We start from the raw sequence: 19,433 nt of genomic DNA, 5'->3' as shown, positions 1-19,433 counted from the left end.
GCGGTGGAGAAGAAGGCCAGGCGCAGCCCGCAGCCCCTTCGGGACCCGGCGGTGGTCAGTGGGTTCCAGTCCCCCCGCATTTGTCGAACCCAGCAGCAAAGCAATCCCACAAACACCTCACCGTTAATTCCTACAAATCCCGCAGCCCCGTGTTTGAAACGTTACCAGACCCACTCCTCTCGTGGCAAACAAAGCGAGGTGTTTGGTGTCCCAAGTAAGGCCTCAGCACAGCTCGCTCTGAAGAAGAACTGCAGGGTCAGCACCCAAACACACAGCCCAAAAGAATCGTATGCTGCTGCCTGGAGGAGATCTGCAAGCACACGCAAAGCCCAACAGAGAAAGGGAAGGTGAGGAAGGGAAAAGCATGCTCTACAGAGATGTTGGTGAGACAAGGAGGGCAAGGAGACACGGCCCCTCATGCCGAGGGATTGCAGAGGTGGAGGCACCATGAGGAAGAGCTGTTCCCTCGCCAGACGTCAGAAGGTCGATTGGATCACACTGGGCCCAACTCATCGCAATGCTGTTTGAAACACTTGTCTGAGTTCCGTACTGCTAACAGCTCAGGTCCAAAAGGGACTGCAGACACTCATGTCGGGCCCTTATGGAGAGAAACTGCAAGTGGATACTTATGTGGGACTAAAGCAGACTGAACAGAAATGTGCTTTCAGAATTCAAACGCGGTCAGAAGGAATTAAAACCAGAACTAAGCGCAGAAATGGAGCATTCCCAGTATTGAGGATGAGAACTGTTTGTGTAGGTCTCCCACAAGTGCCCAAGGAACAGCCAGCACCTCCTGGTGACTTCACAGTGAACTTCAGGGAAGATTAGAAAGCCCTGCTTTCTAATCCCTGCTGCAGCATGTGTTACAGGTGGCAAAATGGATCAAAGAAGGGACCAAAACCTTAAATGCACTCATCCAGAAGCTTTTTTCCCCCTAAACAACAACAACAACAACAACAACAACAACAAACCTTCATCAAATACGTTGATTGGAGAAAGTAACCTGCAATAAGGACTTGTGAAGCTCACAACTGTCCTAAAGGAAGTCAAGAGAAGCTCAGCAGAAGGTGGGATCTTGTGCACGGAACTAGTCAGAGTGACAACATAATTTATAAGTGCTGGTTTCAGTAATCCTCTCCAAGAAGAATTCCCCAATAAACATGAATAAATAAGTGCAATTGGGGGAGAAAATAACCAAGGGGAAAGAAGCAGCCATAGGAACATGGCCTACTAGGAGTCCTGTAAGCAGCATATGGTGCCTGAGCTGCACCAGAAACTCAAGGCATTTGGCACAATTGGAATAATAGTATCTTCATCAGTAAATCAGGAACCATCTATAATTTGATGCCAGTACTGTGGAAGAGTACTGCAACGATTAAAAAAGATAGCTGTGTATAGAGAATAGGTTATGAAAAAAGCATCCCCTGGGCTCAGGGACCTCCTTCTTCCGTTCCAGAAAATACAGAGTAAGGATGAGGTATCAGTGACATCTGTTGCAAAGCCTGAGTGTACTGCTGCTGTTCAGAAAACAGCTTGCTTCTCTGCGTTTTCCAGTTCCCCTGCAATAAATGTGCTGATTGGAGCTATATGACCATGAAGTCTTTGGCAAGGAGCATGATTGTGCCAGCAAAAGTGGCCTCAGCAGAACTGCTTGTCCAGCCTGTCAGAGCAAAAACTGTGTGCAAGTTGTCTTGAAGCAACTACTGCAGCACACGAAGGAGCAATGTGAATTATCCAAGCAGTGGCCTGCTCCTGTCCGTAGCTAATGGTACAAACCTCAGAGTTGATGCTTTTATATTATAGTTTGTAATGGAAATAAGCACCTGCCCTCATACTGAGAATAATCTGTAGTAGTAGACGAAGATACTGGCTTCAGATATAGATCCAAATCTATACAATACTCCTTAATCTTCTTAGAGACTGGAGGTATTAAAGTGGATTGGCTATTCCTCCACTAATATGTCCTTCACACCTCACCCCCTCACCACTCTGCTAGCAGAGGCACAGTGAAAATGGGATCATTTTCATCTGCCTCTCTCTGCACCAACATCTCCCAATGTTAAGTGACAAGAAAGTTTCCAGAATTCCATTCAACTGCTGGTATTCCTCATCTTCTTGGACAGCATCTCTGGAAGGTAAGCCATGGAGGTCTGTAGGATTGCTTGAGATCTTTTTGACTGAGACAGTCCAACCAGTGAGAAAAGAGCTGACTGGGAGTTGACCTGTAGGAGACAATATAGTTCAAAAACAAAGTGCTTTATCCACAAGGCTGACGGTCAGATACCGCTGAAAGGCTGGAGAGCTCTTAACAGTTCATCCTACCTTTAGTTATAGTCTTTGAAGAAGGTTTAAACAGGGGGATGCATTCACAAGTCTTCTGTTCTCTGTGCGTCTGTCTTTTCACTCTTCCATTTTGTTTATGGAAGGTTACTCTGTATCAATGCTCAATTTGTGGTGAATACTGTATTACACAACTCTGCAATATGCATGTTAATGTATTTTTTGCATATCAAAAGCAAAGCTTATGTGATCTATTTATCTAGATACTCCCATGACCCTCAATTACTATTGCCTTAGTGATCCTCCCTATTTAAAAGAAGATAATAATGCCTGTCTTGCAAGAAATTTAGGCTGATTACTTCACTGAGTGTTATGCAAGAGGGTAAGTGAGAACTGATTTGCATGAAAAGCTTTCCTGAGAATGGCTTACAAAACTGCGATTCACATCCAGCTGAAGGATAACAACATTACCACTCTAGGGAAAAAAAATAATCCATGAAGAGTGAAATTCTAAGGTAAAAAATCAAAGCAGTGCTGAAGGGTAAATTCTGTCCACCCCTTAGACACTGCCTCTGTACTATCACAGACCTAGGCTCTATCACTAGCATTTATAATTTGTCTCTTTCAAAATGCTGTTCAAATAATTATGCAAGATATGCTAATTATCCCCTAATAAAAGGTATGATTATAATTCCACTTTGCCAGTTCTGCTTCTACAGAAGGGCTCGAAAAGATGTAGTCATAGAAACAACATGAATGCACAGCACTCTGAGTATTACTAGAACCAAGCCTTCCTCTTGCTCTCTTCCAACTGGAGAAAAGCTCACAATTTGCTTGGTTTGTGGGAGTGCAAGTCTGGAGAGCCGGAGAGCAGCATAACTGGGAAGTAGCAAACAGTTTTCATCCACCTGTTGAGGTTACTGAGGTGAATAACTGGTCTGTTTGGTAGGAAGTTTTACAGCATAGGCTCATCTTCAGAGCTTCTTCATTTCTGGCAATTTAGAGTACAAGTAGGTTTCTTAACAGAAGCCTTATCTTCCCTCCTGCAGAAAGTTCATCCGATTATCAGCATTACAGAATTACCAGTGATTCCACTGAAAACACTAACCTTAATAGCTGCTGGATGTGATCATTAGGTGGAATCAGAATTCAGCTCAGATTGGACCATCTCAGCCTTTATTAAGCTAAGCCTATGTTTATTAATCAACATAGCCTCCCATCATAAAAAAAATGAAAAAACAGAAGCCTGAAGTTAGAGTTGAGATTACTTGAATTGAATCCCATTTCCATTTACAGAAAAACAGAAAATCACTCTGTGAGATAATGATGGGAAGTTGCAGTTTTTGTTTTTTGCTTTTTTAAATGCTAGATCTTCCTTTACAGGATTCTACACTTCATATCACCCAGTTTCACTCCTGATGCTTAAGATCAGTTAGAAGCTCCAATGGTGGCTATAAGGGCAAGCTGCTGATCAAGAGAAGTCTTCAGTGGCTCTGGACACGGATCTGATTTTTGAACCTTTAGGAAATGCATTTGCCACGGAGAAGACGGCTACAACGGAACCGAATCTTTTTCTTCCTTGCCACAGTGTCCCTCCTCTCTGTCTATCAGCTCCAGTTCAGCCCCTCTGCCATTCCAGCGCTTCTCACTGCACACCAACACGAAGACCCTGTGAAAGTGACCTCCAGGGAGCCTTCCCGCAACAAGACTTCCAAAACCAGCAATGTCACAGCAGCACCCAAAATAAGGCACTGTGTGTATATTGATCCTGAGCCAACTGTGCCCATCGCTGCAGCAGAGGATACAACACAGCGAGAAAACGTCAGTGAAAGCTACCCAGATGAAAAGCCCGTGTATGAATCCAAAGGAGAATATCCCCAGGACCTATTCAGTGTGGAAGAACGGAGGCAAGGGTGGGTTGTACTTCACATCTTTGGCATGACGTATGTATTTGTGGCCTTGGCCATAGTGTGTGATGAGTATTTTGTCCCTGCTTTGGGAGTGATCACAGAGAAGTTGGAGATCTCTGAAGACGTGGCTGGAGCCACCTTCATGGCAGCAGGTGGATCCGCACCAGAACTCTTCACCTCCCTCATAGGTGTCTTCATCTCACACAGCAATGTGGGCATCGGTACCATTGTGGGCTCAGCAGTGTTTAATATCCTCTTTGTCATTGGCACCTGTGCCCTCTTCTCAAGGGAGATACTACACCTGACATGGTGGCCTTTATTTAGAGACATCTCATTCTACATTGTAGACTTACTGATGCTCATCCTGTTTTTCCTAGACAGTGTCATTGATTGGTGGGAAAGCATCCTTTTACTGACTGCCTATGCCACATATGTGTTCACCATGAAACACAACGTGTCTCTAGAGCAATGGGTGAAGGAGGAGCTGAGCAAGAAGCTAAATGCTGTGCAGGCAGCATCAGCAGAGCATATGCGAAAGGTTGGTGTCCTTATTGTTCAAAGGGCAAGTTGGAAATAATTAATCCTATCATAAATCACAAAAAAACCAGACTGCATCTTCTTCACAAAGTGCATACTCAAGTCCTCAGGATGTAGACGCTGGCTAGTAATTATCATATAAAATGAAGGAAATGCAATCTAGACAATAGAGATTCTAATCAATTAGAGAGAACACTACTAAATGCCCTAGGAGTTATTAAACATATGTGTTGGGGTCATTTAGCATCTTCCAAACACAGACATGAGATTTTGCTCACTTAATGGTTATGAAGGAATTAAAAAAGACACATACACACTTTCAGGAACAAGTCAGTCTGAAAACAAGATTGGACAATACTCAAACAGGAGAGAAAAAAAAAAAGGCTTCTGTAATGGGCAATCTCCAAGCCTCTTGTAGATGAGGGATGTTGGAAGAAACTGTTTTCCCATTTTGAGTTCAGGTGTGTTACTGTGATGCTGGTGCACTTGTTACCAGTCTGCAGCAGAGAAAGGGATCTGGCAGCCTTCCACAGCCATTGCCACTGCTCCCAGTCAGCATTCAGGCACAGGATCAAAATGCCCAAGTCCTGTTTCTATGTATTAACCACAGCTGTGTCAGAGACACAATTCTTTATGCTCCTGGTGCACAGACAAGAAGGTCTGTGGCTGTAATTACTTTCTCAAAGTTTGAGACCAGGGCCCTTTGCCCACCATCTTCTGAAGGAAGACACGATTGCCTACAAAAGGACAGCATCTGAAGGCTGTTGCCAGAGCCAGTTACCCTTTCAATCTGGTAGATCTGGTCAGGACGTGTGGTCCAGAGCACTTGGAATCTGAGTCTGCCTGTTCAATTCCTCCCCCTCAGCCATTCCTCCTTCTCCTGCTGCCACTTAATTCTCTTGGCTGTACTACTGCCAGATGTGGAGCAGACTGTTAGATTCAAAGCTGTTCTCTGGCACTGGCACGCTTTACCGTTCAGATGTGTCTCACTGGCATTCAAACATGTTTTGTCCCTTCTGGTCTTGGCACTCTCTTAATATAATTTAACGAATTAAGGAAAGGAAGGAAAAGTAGTAAAGATAATTGAAGGCACACAAAATTAAGTCTTTTTTCCCTCCTGTTAGTCTGCCTTTCAGCCAGGGTTCATGGCTTGGAGTCCTTAAAGCCCACAGCCATGCTGCACCACTGTCTATCACCAATCATAAAGACGTAAGCCCATCCCTTTAGACTCAAAAGAAAAACAAAATTCTTGCCTTTTAAGCCTACAAAGAATTCACATTAGGATATAATGGCATGACATACTGCTGCTGGAAATAACCTCTGGGGAAAATAAAGTACTTTTATGGAAAGTAATGCTAATCACTGGAAGACGACACATCTTTCTGTTTTCACTCTGCCTTTGAAAGAAGATAAGTCAGGATGCAGATGTTTGGGGATGAAATCTGTGGCTGTGTACATCTACAAGGAACAGAAGGTAGAGGAACATTTCTGTTTCTGGATAGCTACATCCTCACTGAGTGGTTGCAGGCAGAATCCCACTTCCCTCATAGGCTGTGTTGGTTTAGGGAAAGCACACGGCTTTGGCACTTTCAGTAGTGTTTGTGCATAGTCATTTCTTTTGATTGTGCCACCTTCAATTCAGACATTAGTCTGAAGAGCGACCCATAGATCCCATAAGAGCAGGTGAAGTGGTAATGGCATTCAAAGGTTTTCATTCTTTTTTATACACAGAAAAGCAGCGTGGCAGCTGCAGAGGATGGAACAATGCCAGCAGATGGGAAGAAGCTGCAGGTAGGTCTAGGCAACTTAGCCAGGATTATAAGTCATATTTTGAACCCCTCCCTGTGTCAGGCTTTGAACAACAGTGTTGTCTTCTGTGTCAAGAAACCTGGACTAAATCCTATTTCACGCAAAGAACCAGCAGTTCTTGGCACAGTACTCACAGTTTGATTAAGAAGACACCTGGCTGAGTTGGGTCCTCAAAGGAGTTTTAAAACAACTACGAGACAGACTGCCCAAGTGGTAATTGACTAGCAGAGTGCTGTTAGTACTACATTTTAAACAGGGTGAAACAGACAGAGGAGAATTCAGATCATAGCTTTTCTTACCTGCTTTCATGGCTGATTTTCCTCCCAGGCTCCCAGGGCAGAGGTAGTGTCTGTTCTTCCCTATAGCAAGAGAGCCAATTGCTCTGCTCCTGATTGAATTCCTGCCACTTTGTCCTTCCTTGGCTGGCCAGTCACTGCATTCAGTGATCCATTGGCTGCACATGTACATAACAAAACAGGTGTTAGCTTCCTCATGGGGATGCTATTTGTTCCTCTAGGCCTTTAACCTACCTGTACTAATTAATGTTCAGTCAAAAGCTCATTAGGACTGTAGTATTGACAGTAAAAACAGAGCTTGAGAGCCTTCAATTTAAGTTAGGACATTTGAAACCACTGTAGTGTACCTTGGAGCAGCATACAAATCTACTATTATCAATTATTACTATTAATTATGACTAAAATCGCTGCATACTTTATTACAATCATAACATTGCACTGATGCTGAGTCAATGAAAACTCACTGCATCAAAGGACAGCCTGGCCCATTATCTCAGGAGCATGTATCTTGCTATGAGCAGCTGGTACCGACAGCCATCCTGTGAACCTGCATGCAGACGGTATCTAAAATCCAAGGTGCACTGGGGAGATCAGCCTCTGTATGAATGCATCCCCTGTGCAGAGGGAACCAACAGTGAAGATGCTTGGAGGAGGAAATTGCTACTCATTGTTGCGTTGTACCTTTCCATAGCCAACAACAGCCTTACAGCGAGGCAGCAGCTCGGCCTCCCTGCACAACTCTCAAATGCGCAGCACCATCTTCCAACTCATGATCCACACACTGGACCCCCTGGCAGGAGGTGAGTGAATGCTCCACCTGTGAGGGGCTTCATCTTAGAGCCTTTATCACAGAGCAGCTTAATGGAGGCATGTCTTTTGCTGGTGGAAGGCAGCATCACTGAACACGGAGAGGTGGAATCAGCTTTCTATCTGGACTTTCCATCTGACAGCCCTTCAGGAAAGGGTTGGCTCAACATATCAGCCTCATTTAAAATTGGGAAATTCACATGGGAGGAGCCCCTTACCTGTGCATTTCCTCAGCTGTACACAAGTCCCTCACAAGGCATAAACCTGAAAAAGAGGAAAAAGTAGTCAAAACCTTGAAAAATTATCTTTCTGATGGTGATTAAAATCCCAGGTGAAGTTTAAAACACACAGCAGGTTCCAATTACGATGATTAAAGTAACTTGTGTGTGACTTGGACCGCTTCTGAGGACTTCTAAATGCCCACCTGCAACACCACATTGCATTATCACTGCCATAGCAAACTGTACCCTGTTTCAGAATGTGATTAAGTAGAATAGAATAGAGTAGTTCAGGTGGAAGGAACCTTTAAAGATCATCTGGTCCAACTGAATAATTTCTTCAGGGTTAGCCAGAAGTCAAAGCATATCAACGAGGGCATTGCCCAAACATCTCTTGAATGCTGACAGGCATGGGGCATTGCCCACCTCTGTAAGAAGCCTGTTCCAGTATTTGACCAAAGGTAAGTGAAAGGCATCCTTGCCCTCAGAACAGAGAATGGAACTGGGTGATCTTTAAGGTCCTTTCCAACCAATCCAAACCATCCTGTGTTGTTACTCACAGTACTTTGCAGGCAGTGGGCCAACTCCACAGGGCCTAAAGGTTGGAGCTCAGGACTATTTCACACCTTCTAAACCGTCCAGGTTGCAGGAAGCCACATCTCCAGAGATGTGTGTGCCTTTGAACACAATTTTCTAATACTCTGCCTTGTTTCATTTTCCAAGAAATTCTAAAGAAAGTTTAAAAACAGAAAAGAGAAGCTTTTTTTTTTTTTTTTTTTTTTTTTTTTTTTTTAAGATTTTTCCTTCCTAGCTCAGCACATGCCTTGCCCCTCCACTGCCCTACTTGTTCTAAAGAGATTATCATTTGTCCATTCAAAGGGAGATTGAAGCTAAGCAGATAAACACCTCTCGTGTCTATCAGTGAGGTTACAAAAAGGACTCTCCAGATCAAAATCCCAGCAGCACAAACTGATTGAGGGAACTAAAGAGGCTTTATAAGGACAACAAGACAAGTAAGTTCTCCCTTCGACAAACTTTTAGTAATAGCACCCATCAAATTACTAACCATAGCCTAACAAGAGCTAAATTCATCAGGGTTTGCTGTAGTGCTTCCTGCTCCCCACAGAATATTGTATCAACAGCACATGGATAAAACCAGAAATCTATGAGAGACATGCCACTTGATTCAGCATCATGCAGTGCCAGACCTGAGGGACTGCTGCCACCAAGAGAACTTCTGACTCCTCATCCTTTTTGCACCTCTGCATGCCTTTGTATAGGCTGGTGTCCTCAGTTTTGTGGGACTCCCAGCAGGAATCCTGCAGGCCCAGGCCAAGGAGAGAACCGCAGCGCTGCCCCAAGCAGCTCAGCACAGAGCACATGGTGGGGGCTTTTCGTTACCACAGTCTATAAGAATGGATAACTGTGACTAAGGGGTGGCTGGGATGTTGTCTTCAAAGGAGAGCTTTGCCTTTGCTTTTATCCAGGCAGACTTTGAGTTCCTGTCTGTGTGCCGCAGCCACTAGATGGGAGTGTGATCTTACACACTTAAGCAAGTCTAAGGGCAACAGTGGGGATGGCTTTCAGTCTCTCCAGAAGGTTGTTATTCCTTAGACTCTTTGCTATAATAATGACGCAGAGTTAACCTCTGCTCTTGGTGCGTGCCTGTTCTACTCAGCACTGCTGGAGCAGAAACAGCTCCTTGGAAAAGATAATTGTGAAGAAAATTATTGATATTACAACAGCACAGCACTTGAAATCAAAGACCCAGAGTTCCAGGTACTTTGTATTGTGCAGGAGACGCTCCTTGCCCTGGTAGATTCATAACTAAAGAAAAGGTAGCCTGGAGAAAAAGAATCAGTTCTGACTGAGCCACTGAAGTGCTTTGAGGATCCTTGCCAAAAAGATGAAGAGATTTCCCCAGGGTAACTGAAAAGGATGTGAGCCTACCAAGGCATTTTACAGCTGCAAACCCAGCCTTGGATTTAATATCACTGCTGCCTTTCGGTATCCTCAGGACAACTGGTTCCCACCCATAAAGTCCTTCTTTTTTGCAGCACACAAAGCACTATCTGTAATTAGGTTGCAGCATAAAAACAACCCCAAAGAAGTCCGTATCCTCAAGGATCCTTGTTGCTTCTTGCCAAAGCCTATAGCATCAGCACTTAGAGGCTACACTAAAGAACTCTACAAAAGATTGCCAACCATCTCTCAGCAGTTCCTGACTTAACCTAGTGCAGGTAGGATCTCTGGGGGGGTTTCCTTCCTTATGCTGCAGTTGCCTTGTACTTTGGCTGCACAGAAGCTGTTTCAAAGCAGCCAGAGCTCTGAAGTCTGTGTCAGACTGACAGCACCAGGCCTGCCAAACCAACTTACAGAGTCGAGGATCTTAGAGATGAAGTCTGAAATATAAACTTTGTTTCACTGTCCCTGGTTCAACACCCCTTTTGAAACAAAATTTCTCACTTGAACAATGGATTAATTAATGTTTGATTTTTCTTTCTTTATTTATTTGGTATTAAGAAAGGATCATAATTTAAGTCTTTTTCTGTGTCTGGAGGAGACGAGGCATTTTAACTGACTAGGTGCTTTAGAAGTTTGAACACTTACACTGCATTCTGAAGTGCATTTTTGGCAGAAGCCCATCTTTTCAGACTACCTTTCTTAAAATGAGGAACTTCTAGCAACTTTAGACTTTTCCTCACTTTCTCAGACGCTGTGTAGAAGCACAGTATGAGGCCTTTTCAAGATCTCCCAAGCTAGACACCAGAGGGAACTGCTGAGGAGTTAAAGGCAGCAAAGATTTTTGGAAGACCAAGGAATCATTTCTGAACCCCATGTTTTACCATGAGGTTATTCTTTGCGCTCTAGTCATACAGACAGAGGACAAATCTGATTTTACTTTTATATGAAGGCAAAGGATCCAGCAGGAAGGTTATCACAGCTGCCTACCCTCACTATGTCCCAGTTAAAGAGCTATGAATTTTGGAAATCAGAGCAGAATAAAGCAGCAAGCAGTGCTGCAGGCCAGAGCTCAGCTCAAAGACAGGAGGCAGTCATGCAGCCGCAGTTGCATCTTTAGCAATCAATCACTTGTGTTAAGAAGGAGAAAAGGACCAAAAATAATCACGAGATCCTTTTTACTTGCACTTTCAGGATAGCAGAACTCTCATGTCCCTCAGGTTTAGGTCATATTTAAAAAAATCCTCCCCATTGCTCATAGTGTAAGTTAGTCCTGATGGGCTAAATACCAGAACCAAAGAATGAGCTAAATACCAGAGCTGGACCCAAGGCAGAAGCTCACCTGCAACGCCAAGCACAGCCTGGATGCAGTTGCTCCTTGGAGTAAGCTTGCCTGAGGGCCATCTCAGTGCTTCTGGATGTAGCCATGCCCTGTGCAAGGCACTCTCAGACCAGCTGGCAGAGTTTCCAGCAGAATGAATGCTTAAAAAGCAGTAAGAAAAAGACAGCAACAAAAAGACAGCTGGAGACCCACTGGTGCAGCAGCTGAGCGGACTGGGAACCACACAGTGCAAACTTCATGGAACTCAAAGAGACAGCCCCCTGTGCAAGTTCCTGGAAGCTGACAATACCCAGCGTTGAAGTCAAGCCAAGTGACTGCAGTGACACACACACAGCCCACAGGACCACAGGCACTGCCCTCAGAAACAAGTGCTTGGCCACAACAGGACCCATGGTTGTTGCAGTAGCATGCTGCCCTGCTCGGCTGAGCTAATCCCCAGCACTGGCAGGAGCTGAGCTGACAGCTACCCTCTGCCAAGCTGACCTGCAGATCTGGCGGCTTACAGCCATCTCTTCCTCCAGTTTCAATACATCCTGCACAGAATGTGTGTCAGAGGCATTAACACCTTTTTAAATGAGGCTGATCTGATGAGAACTGGATAGCGCCCTGGGCCTAAGCTGTTTATCCCTAACATGGAGGGTCACAGGCTCTGCTTGGGTCGGTGCTCACAGCCTGTGCCCAGGTAAGGGCAGGAACCAGCAGCTGGGGTTTGTGTAATCTCCTGCAGGCTGGGCCTGACCACTCTGACCTTGACAGGAGCTTTTGTGGCAGCTTCTAGGAAAAGCTGAATAGAGGAGTGGGTGCCAGCAGTTCAAGGAATCTGCAAGCAGAAAGTCACCTCACCGCCTTGTGTAGGTGAGAGTGCTTGTGCTTAGCAGCAGTAGGAGGGGGAAAACAAAGCTTCACATCCCCTCTACAGGCTTCAAGAGTAGCAAGTGGAAGTGAGAGCTGGGCTCCTCAGTCCCAGCAGCTTTTCCTAGGAGTAGAGCTTATCATTTCCCCTCTCTAGCCATTCACCTGCTGAAAAATGCTTCTCGGATGATAACGGGAATCGCACCAGACTAGGACTCATCTCCAGAGACCTTAATGTCAGAGGCAGGGACAATTATTGGACATGTCTGAAATCCACTGTTTTTCCACAAGGTTCAGCTCAGAACTTGACCTGCCCACAAGGCTTAGAGCTGCTATTTCGATGAGCTCCATCTCACAGTGGTGAACAAAGTGACAGAGCCATGCCCTTGAGGCAAGCAACAACAGCACATTCTGGTTGCCCAGTCAACAGTACAAGAGATTAAGTCAGTGCAATAAAACTTCCAGAGGAAATTAATTTACAGCCCCATGCACAAGCGAGGCAGAACACAGCCGATTTCTGGTAGCCACATCCACACACAAAACCTGTGACCATCTGCTTCCATCTGCTTGGTCACTGGGCAGGCAGCTGAGAAGAGGATAAAGCTCAGAGCAAAGCAAAGCTTTCCTCTGAGCTGGGGACTGGCTCATTTTCAGCAAGAGTAGGAATTAAGACACTTGAGTGCAACATCAAACTATAGAGACAGAATCACAGATTCACAGAATTGTAGGAGTTGAAAGGAACCTGTAGAGAACATCGAGTCCAACTCCTCTGCAAAGCAGGCTCCCTACAGCAGGCTGCACAGGTAAACACAGAGACAGTTTCAGAGTTCCTTGTAAAACTATAATAAAGCAGCTCAGCTGAGCACAGCATTGGCTGCAGCAGGAAAAGTCCTCATCAGGGCCAGAAATACAGAGTGGGACACAGCACCGGTGAAGTCGGTCCTTTTCAGGATAGCCTGGACCGCCTTGAAACCGGATACCATAAACTTAGATTAAGTTCTGGAGAGTCTCACTGGCAGGGACGACATTCACATATACTTTGAAATATCATGAAGAAGATAGAAGGTTTTCCATTTTCCTCACAATCAGGTCATCAGCAGCAGCACAGTAAAGCCATGTGGCACAAAGGTGGTATCCGTTTTTAGTGTGCACGTAATCTAGCATGAACAAAATCAGCTGTCCTTTGGGAACAAAATGATATTGCATCAAAACTGCTCCTGTTCTCCCATAGCTGACAGTGCATCTTTCTCATTCACAGCAAAATTTAAAGACAGGGTTGAAATCCTGAGTAAAATAGCCAAGGTCAAGACTGACTCTCAGGCTGGGCAAGGAACAAAACCAGAAGGTGAGTGCAAGAAGAGTCAATACCATTTGCTTTGTTTTGCACTGAAATCCCATGCATTCACAGCATTGAGCACCCAGGGGCTGGCAAAGAAATACTACAGTATGACACAGATTTTTCTGTTACTGCTGGTCACAGGTGGCTGCTGTAATAATGCAGCAGAAATCAATCAATATACAATAACAGTGGGCAGTAAAAGCCATTCCTACAGGACAAGTAGCTCTTGGGGTAGGATTCAAACAGAAAGTACTTGGAAGTTGCTGTGCTGCTCATCTTTGGTAGATGTGTTCTTTAAACCAAAGTACTTTCCTTTTAGCCTAGAAATTTGGCACAGCTGCAGAATAGTACAGAAGATTCCTCCTCAGTGAAAAGCCACACTGATATTCTCTAAAACCACCCTTAGTGCCTGTACGTCCTCCCTTTGAATAGTTCTTACTATTTCACTGCTGATAGACAGACTTTGAGTAGTTTGGAGGCAGCAGCTGGCCTATGCTACACCACAGACCTGTGCTGTTGGTGATTTGGAAAAAGAAAAAGCAAACAATAACAGTTATGTAGAAGGTCCCACCTCCACAAGCACACTGCTGCAATCAGTCACCCGTGTACCTAACAACGCTGAGCATCACCCATGAGAGTGAAAACAAACTTGAGGAAATATTAAGAAACAAATTCTCATGCAGACTACCGACACCACATTGACTTCATTGACCATGAACGTCCATTCTTTGACACCTTCCACAGAACTATCTGGTGCAAGGACAGGGCTGTGCATCATCAATAGGTGCTGCCACTTTGGCTGAAAGTATTCCATGTCTACTCTTGTAAGACCTTGCTCCAGAAATCCCAAACACACATGAAAAAAACGTTTCTGAAAACTTGCTCCTTACTGGAGTTGTGAGAGACACTGGATCAACTTACCCAGCTCAGCATAAAATACCCTGTAATTCCCCAACCAGGTAGAATTCTGAGGATAATGCGATTAACACAGGTTAACATGAGAACAGCACAGAGAACATTGCAGATTTTTTCCTGTATGCATCAGTACTTCTCTATTTGCATTTGAGTATGTATCAGATGACTGGGGATTAACGTCTGGTAGCACATAGCTGTCGTTTCTCAGAAGCCTCAAAGTGTTCCCTGGAGAGGGCTGTGCTCTACTAGAAACCAAGGGGAGTAAAGCTTTATATCCTTCTGGCTTTAGAGAACAGCTCTACTAAAGGCTTCAGAATCCAGACCGAAGCCAATAACAACCAGGCAGAGATCAGATAATTAGCATTCCCCTGTTACTGCATATGTGCCTCTTAGAGCAGTTTCAGAGCAATACCTTGATGCTCCTAAGACCACCTGCAGCAGGTGGACCAGCTTCTACCTCCTTTTAAGAACAGTGATTCACAATAGGCAAGGATGACAAACAGAAAGCATCAGCCATTGGCCTAGGTTTAACATGAAGTATTTCATGTTTCTGGCTCAAACTAACTCACCCGCAGATAAAGGTGATCATGCTAACATGACTAAAATCACTGCCCCTTCTTACTCCTTTTTGCAGAAGAGAAGCAGGCACCACAGAAGCCCATCCAGGTAACTCCTGCCACTGACTCTGAACCCAGCAAAGACAAACAGAAGGAGAACACACCACAGGATGGGCAGGTATGAAATAACAGATCATAGGCAATAAGAGCTCAGGGCTTCTGGGGTAAAACCCAGCATGTTTCTCATAATTAGCAACTTTAAGTAGACTGTGTGTGTAGCGATGAAGTAACATAAGGAGTTGTTTTAGAGGTTCAGGCTTATGACCGAAGACAACCCTGGCCTAAAACATGACACCAGCTGTTCCTGTATAATATTTTCTCCTCAGTTGATTCCAATGAGGTCAGAAGGCAACTCCAGGACAAGGGAAAGTGAATCAGTCTGGTCATCAGCATGTTGTTGTGCTTTATTTCCCTCATCCCCCCCTTCCAATTCTGTAATGGTTGTTTTGATGAGAAAGGTTGTCAAAGACAGTCAATCTTCTACTTGTGTTAAAACTCCAAGAGTTCATTCTAGTTGACTTACACAAAATAGTTAACAGGATCACAAGACAGGCACCCACACCAAAATAGGGTAGACCTGGATTTTGTGCCAGAGTAACAAGATGCGGGCTCTGGCTGCCCTCAGCCACAGTACAGTCATGGGGAATAAGTGCTGCACAGCTCCTTGTGAGAGGGAAGCATATTGCTTTTTTTTTCTTCCTGACCTACAGCCCCCTTCAGACAGTGATAACTCAGAAGACAGCAGCTCTGACAGTGAGGATGACAGTGATGATGACAGCACAGATGATGAAGAAAACGATGAACCATTATCTCTTGAATGGCCAGAAACCAGGAAAAAACAAGCAATTTACCTCTTCCTCTTTCCCATTGTCTTCCCTCTGTGGAGCACGATACCTGATGTCAGAAACCCAGTAAGAATCCATTTTTCTTCTGCTACCATATTTGTATCTTTAGCTCATATTTGAGCTAAAGACTTCTTAGCAAGAATCCCCCATTCTGTTTTTCCACGTCAAGAGTCTTATACATTAATCACTGTTAATGCTGCAGAGAGTAGAAAAGAAGCCCCAGCTGTAGCATAGTTCCAGAGACTTAATTAAAGTAATTAACAACTAGCAACAGTTGGTCATCTAATAAAGTTGTCAAAAAACCCACAAAGACCAAGTTCTATATCAAACAGTTGATTACAGCACTCCATGTGAACAGTTTTCACTGAGGATTGTTAACCTTCCTGAAACTTCATGTTTTTATTTTCAAACTTGATTTTAACAGGATTCAAAAAAATTCTTTGTCATCACATTTTTCGGGTCCATCATCTGGATTGCAGCATTCTCTTACCTCATGGTGTGGTGGGCTCATCAGGTGAGGGATTTATTTTCCGTCTGCAAACAAGATCATTTCAGAACAAGTAGATGTTAAGATAAGGAACGGATTGTCGCTGGGGCATTTTACCTGATGAATTGCAGCTGCAGTCATCCATCAAAACAGTAGAAACTTTTTGTCAGAATCCAAAAGGGAACTCTCAGTTTCACTCTTTTTGATTTGACAGAAGGTTTTCTTTGAAAAGCTTCTAAGGGAAGGTGAGCATCAGTGAAAGGAAAAGTGCCATCAAAATTTACCTTAATACTTTTAATTGATAAATGAAAGTGTGTGGAACAAAATTACCCCTTCTCTAATTACAGTTCCAGGATAACACAGGTTCTAGAAGCTGTTAAGTAATTTCAACTCCAACTGCCTTAATATGCACTTGGAGCCCTGGCAATAGAAGTTTGTGCCTTGTAGATTCAGACCCACACTTCGTATCAAGTGGCTCATTGCACATCCACAACATAGTTAATTGCTAAGATTTTCCATACAGAGATGATGTTAAATTTGCAAAAGGAAAAATGAAATACATGCAGAAGAGGCAAATGTAGGACACAAGAATGTTAGGCTGTAACTGACTTCACCTTGCTTGGCCTTGGTAAAACTGTGATCAGATGATCACCGTGACGTGTAGTATGGAACAAATCTGAGGTTAACAAACTAACTTAACTAAAATGTAGTTTTTCATCCTACACAACATGCTACCACAAATGAAAAGGGCTAAGGGAATGAAAAATATTTCAATTCAAATACGGCACAAAACCTAGAAGGCAGTGAGACTACATTCTGTGCTCCAAAATGAACAGCCCTAATTTACTTTGTTGCTGTTCTATTAGGTTGGTGAAACAATTGGGATATCAGAGGAAATTATGGGGTTAACCATACTGGCAGCAGGAACATCAATCCCTGACCTTATCACCAGTGTCATTGTTGCACGGAAAGGCTTAGGTGACATGGCTGTCTCCAGTTCTGTAGGCAGCAATATCTTCGATATCACTGTTGGGTGAGTATTAGTTCCATGCTGAAAGATGCAGTTCTTCCAAAAGACAAAACACGGTTTTTAAACTGAAGAAATGTTTCAGTTAATTTCATTTCATCTGCACCTAACTGAAGGACAGTCAGACCACCAGTTACACCTATTTCTTTTTAGAAAATTTAACCAAACCAGGAAAGATAGATTTTAGCAACCCAGTGCAGAATGAATATGAAGTTACACCTCGTTCAAGGCATTGTTCTGCAGCTTAAAATAACAGTGCACAGTATGAAATGGCACTATCGTCTTCCCTAAGTTCTGAGTCAACAGGAAACTGATTTTCTGGGACAAAATGCTACTCCTCTCAGGCCAACACTGAAGATTTACAGGCTGAATACTCATCTGGTCACTCAGAGGCATTCAGATTCTCTGCAGCCAAGGCTCTGTATCTGCGCCTGTATCTTTCATCAATAAAGCATCAGAACCTTCTCCTTTTTGAGAGCATGCTGAGACACTTAATTCAGTTATTATTTTGAAAACCCTTTTAGACTATTGTATCGCATTATGACAGTACAAGCATTATCCAAATGCAATTTTTCCACACCAACAACATCAATTTTAGATTTATGCTGAGTTACACAGAATGCAGCTATGCATTTTTTCCTGTAAGAGTTTAGAAAAATTGCTTATTTATAATGCAGAAAATGAACTGCCTTCAAGCATTTATTTCAATTACTTTTCCTTTTCTTGCAGTTTGCCAGTTCCTTGGTTTCTATATTCGGTCTTCAACGGATTCAGTCCTGTTGCAGTCAGTAGTAATGGTTTGTTTTGTGCTATCGTTCTGCTTTTTCTCATGCTTCTATTTGTTATCATCTCAATTGCTTTATGTAAATGGAAAATGAACAAAATACTAGGGCTCACTATGTTTGCTCTCTACTTTGTATTTTTGATCATCAGTGTGATGTTAGAAGACAGGATAATATCATGCCCAGTATCTGTGTGACATCTGGGTGCTGCAACGTGTGTTAAGGCATACATCTAAAAATCAAAAGCAGTTCAAGGTAGCTGTTGTTCTGATCAATCAGAGCAACTCAAGTTATAACCAACTTCCTGAGATGAAAGTATCTTTGACATACTTTAAAAAAATAATAAAATAATCTCGAGTGGTTTGTCTGCTTCTACTGTTGCCGTTTTTCCTTAGGAAAAGAAAAAGACCAGGCACTGAAGGGGCCAGTACCAAATACTGTGCAGCTTCAGGCATTCCTGTAATGGTATGATACAGATACATTAGGTGTTCAGTGTGGCTGAGCTTATGTTAGTGGAACTGATTTTAAGCATAGAACCTTTATACACATTTTAGTAATACTTTCAGGATCACACAGATTTATGCAATCAACTGCTCAAACCCACTGAGATCAATGATCTTCAGTTGGTGGGAACAGAATCACACCTTCATGGCTTGCCCTTACAGAACTGTTCTGCTCCAAAGATCTGTATGGACACATTCTCCATCTCAGAAGTGAATTCCCTCAAATTGTATAAAAGCAGTAAGTGCTTCAGAGCACAACAGTTCCTGAGGCTTGTAGCTACTTTGTCATTACTTCCTTCTGCAGAGGTCATTTTCATCCTTTCAGTGAAAGCCACTATAAAGCACCTGATAAAACAACTGAGACTCTACACGTACATCTGAGACAGTGAATACAAAACATGTGATGCACACCTGAAGGGGTCCTTCTTGCTGGTCCTCTTAAGACTACTGGAGACATAACACTGAGCCTTTCAAGGAACAAGCAAAGCAGTAAAAGCTATTTCAGCATGCAGATGACAACAGGATTTGAGAGTTGCACAGCAATCCTAAAAGAAGGCATACAGATAGAGTTCAAATTGTGATCTCATGCAGTATCATCAGTAAGCACAACTAATGCTAGCATATTACATGGATTGACATGTTACTGTAAAGAGAACGAGTGGATCTCCCTTAGAATAGTGCCACTTGTAAAAGCTAAACCAGAAACCAGACATGCTACAAGAGGGAGGTAAAGAAGAGTTGACTCATCTCTGAAGCTCGCACACCACTCTTTCCAGCACTAACTCTTGCTGTTAGCACTGTCTTCTAGATGGTCACTATGGAAAATGCCACATCAACAATCAACAAACCCGAAATGTTTATTGTTAAAAATGCCTCCTGCGAGCAAAGAATGTAGCTGAGCTGCA

General features: G+C 43.5%; 1 protein-coding gene and 1 long non-coding RNA gene across 2 annotated transcripts; one reads left to right on the top strand and one right to left on the bottom strand.

Moving 5' to 3' along the window:
- Positions 1-2,120: 2,120 nt before the first annotated feature.
- On the bottom strand, positions 2,121-8,570 carry LOC125698087 (uncharacterized). Its single transcript, XR_007379067.1, has 4 exons — positions 8,418-8,570; positions 7,858-7,903; positions 6,836-6,990; positions 2,121-2,222 (listed from the first exon to the last, which is right to left on the bottom strand). It is a non-coding gene; the product is annotated as an uncharacterized LOC125698087 (long non-coding RNA).
- Positions 3,808-19,384, top strand: SLC24A1 (solute carrier family 24 member 1). Its single transcript, XM_048955945.1, is given in 9 exon segments — positions 3,808-4,728; positions 6,459-6,518; positions 7,524-7,632; positions 13,272-13,364; positions 14,902-15,002; positions 15,595-15,795; positions 16,154-16,243; positions 17,083-17,249; positions 17,973-19,384. Coding segments are annotated over 9 exon segments (1,992 nt in total). The 3' UTR covers positions 18,223-19,384.
- The last annotated feature ends 49 nt before the right edge of the window (positions 19,385-19,433 follow it).

This window comes from Lagopus muta, chromosome 10 (assembly GCF_023343835.1).
Source record: "Lagopus muta isolate bLagMut1 chromosome 10, bLagMut1 primary, whole genome shotgun sequence".
In the NCBI taxonomy this organism is placed as follows: Eukaryota; Metazoa; Chordata; class Aves; order Galliformes; family Phasianidae; genus Lagopus; species Lagopus muta.
Note: the sequence above shows the minus strand (reverse complement) of the source record. Positions and strands in the feature narration are given on the sequence as shown.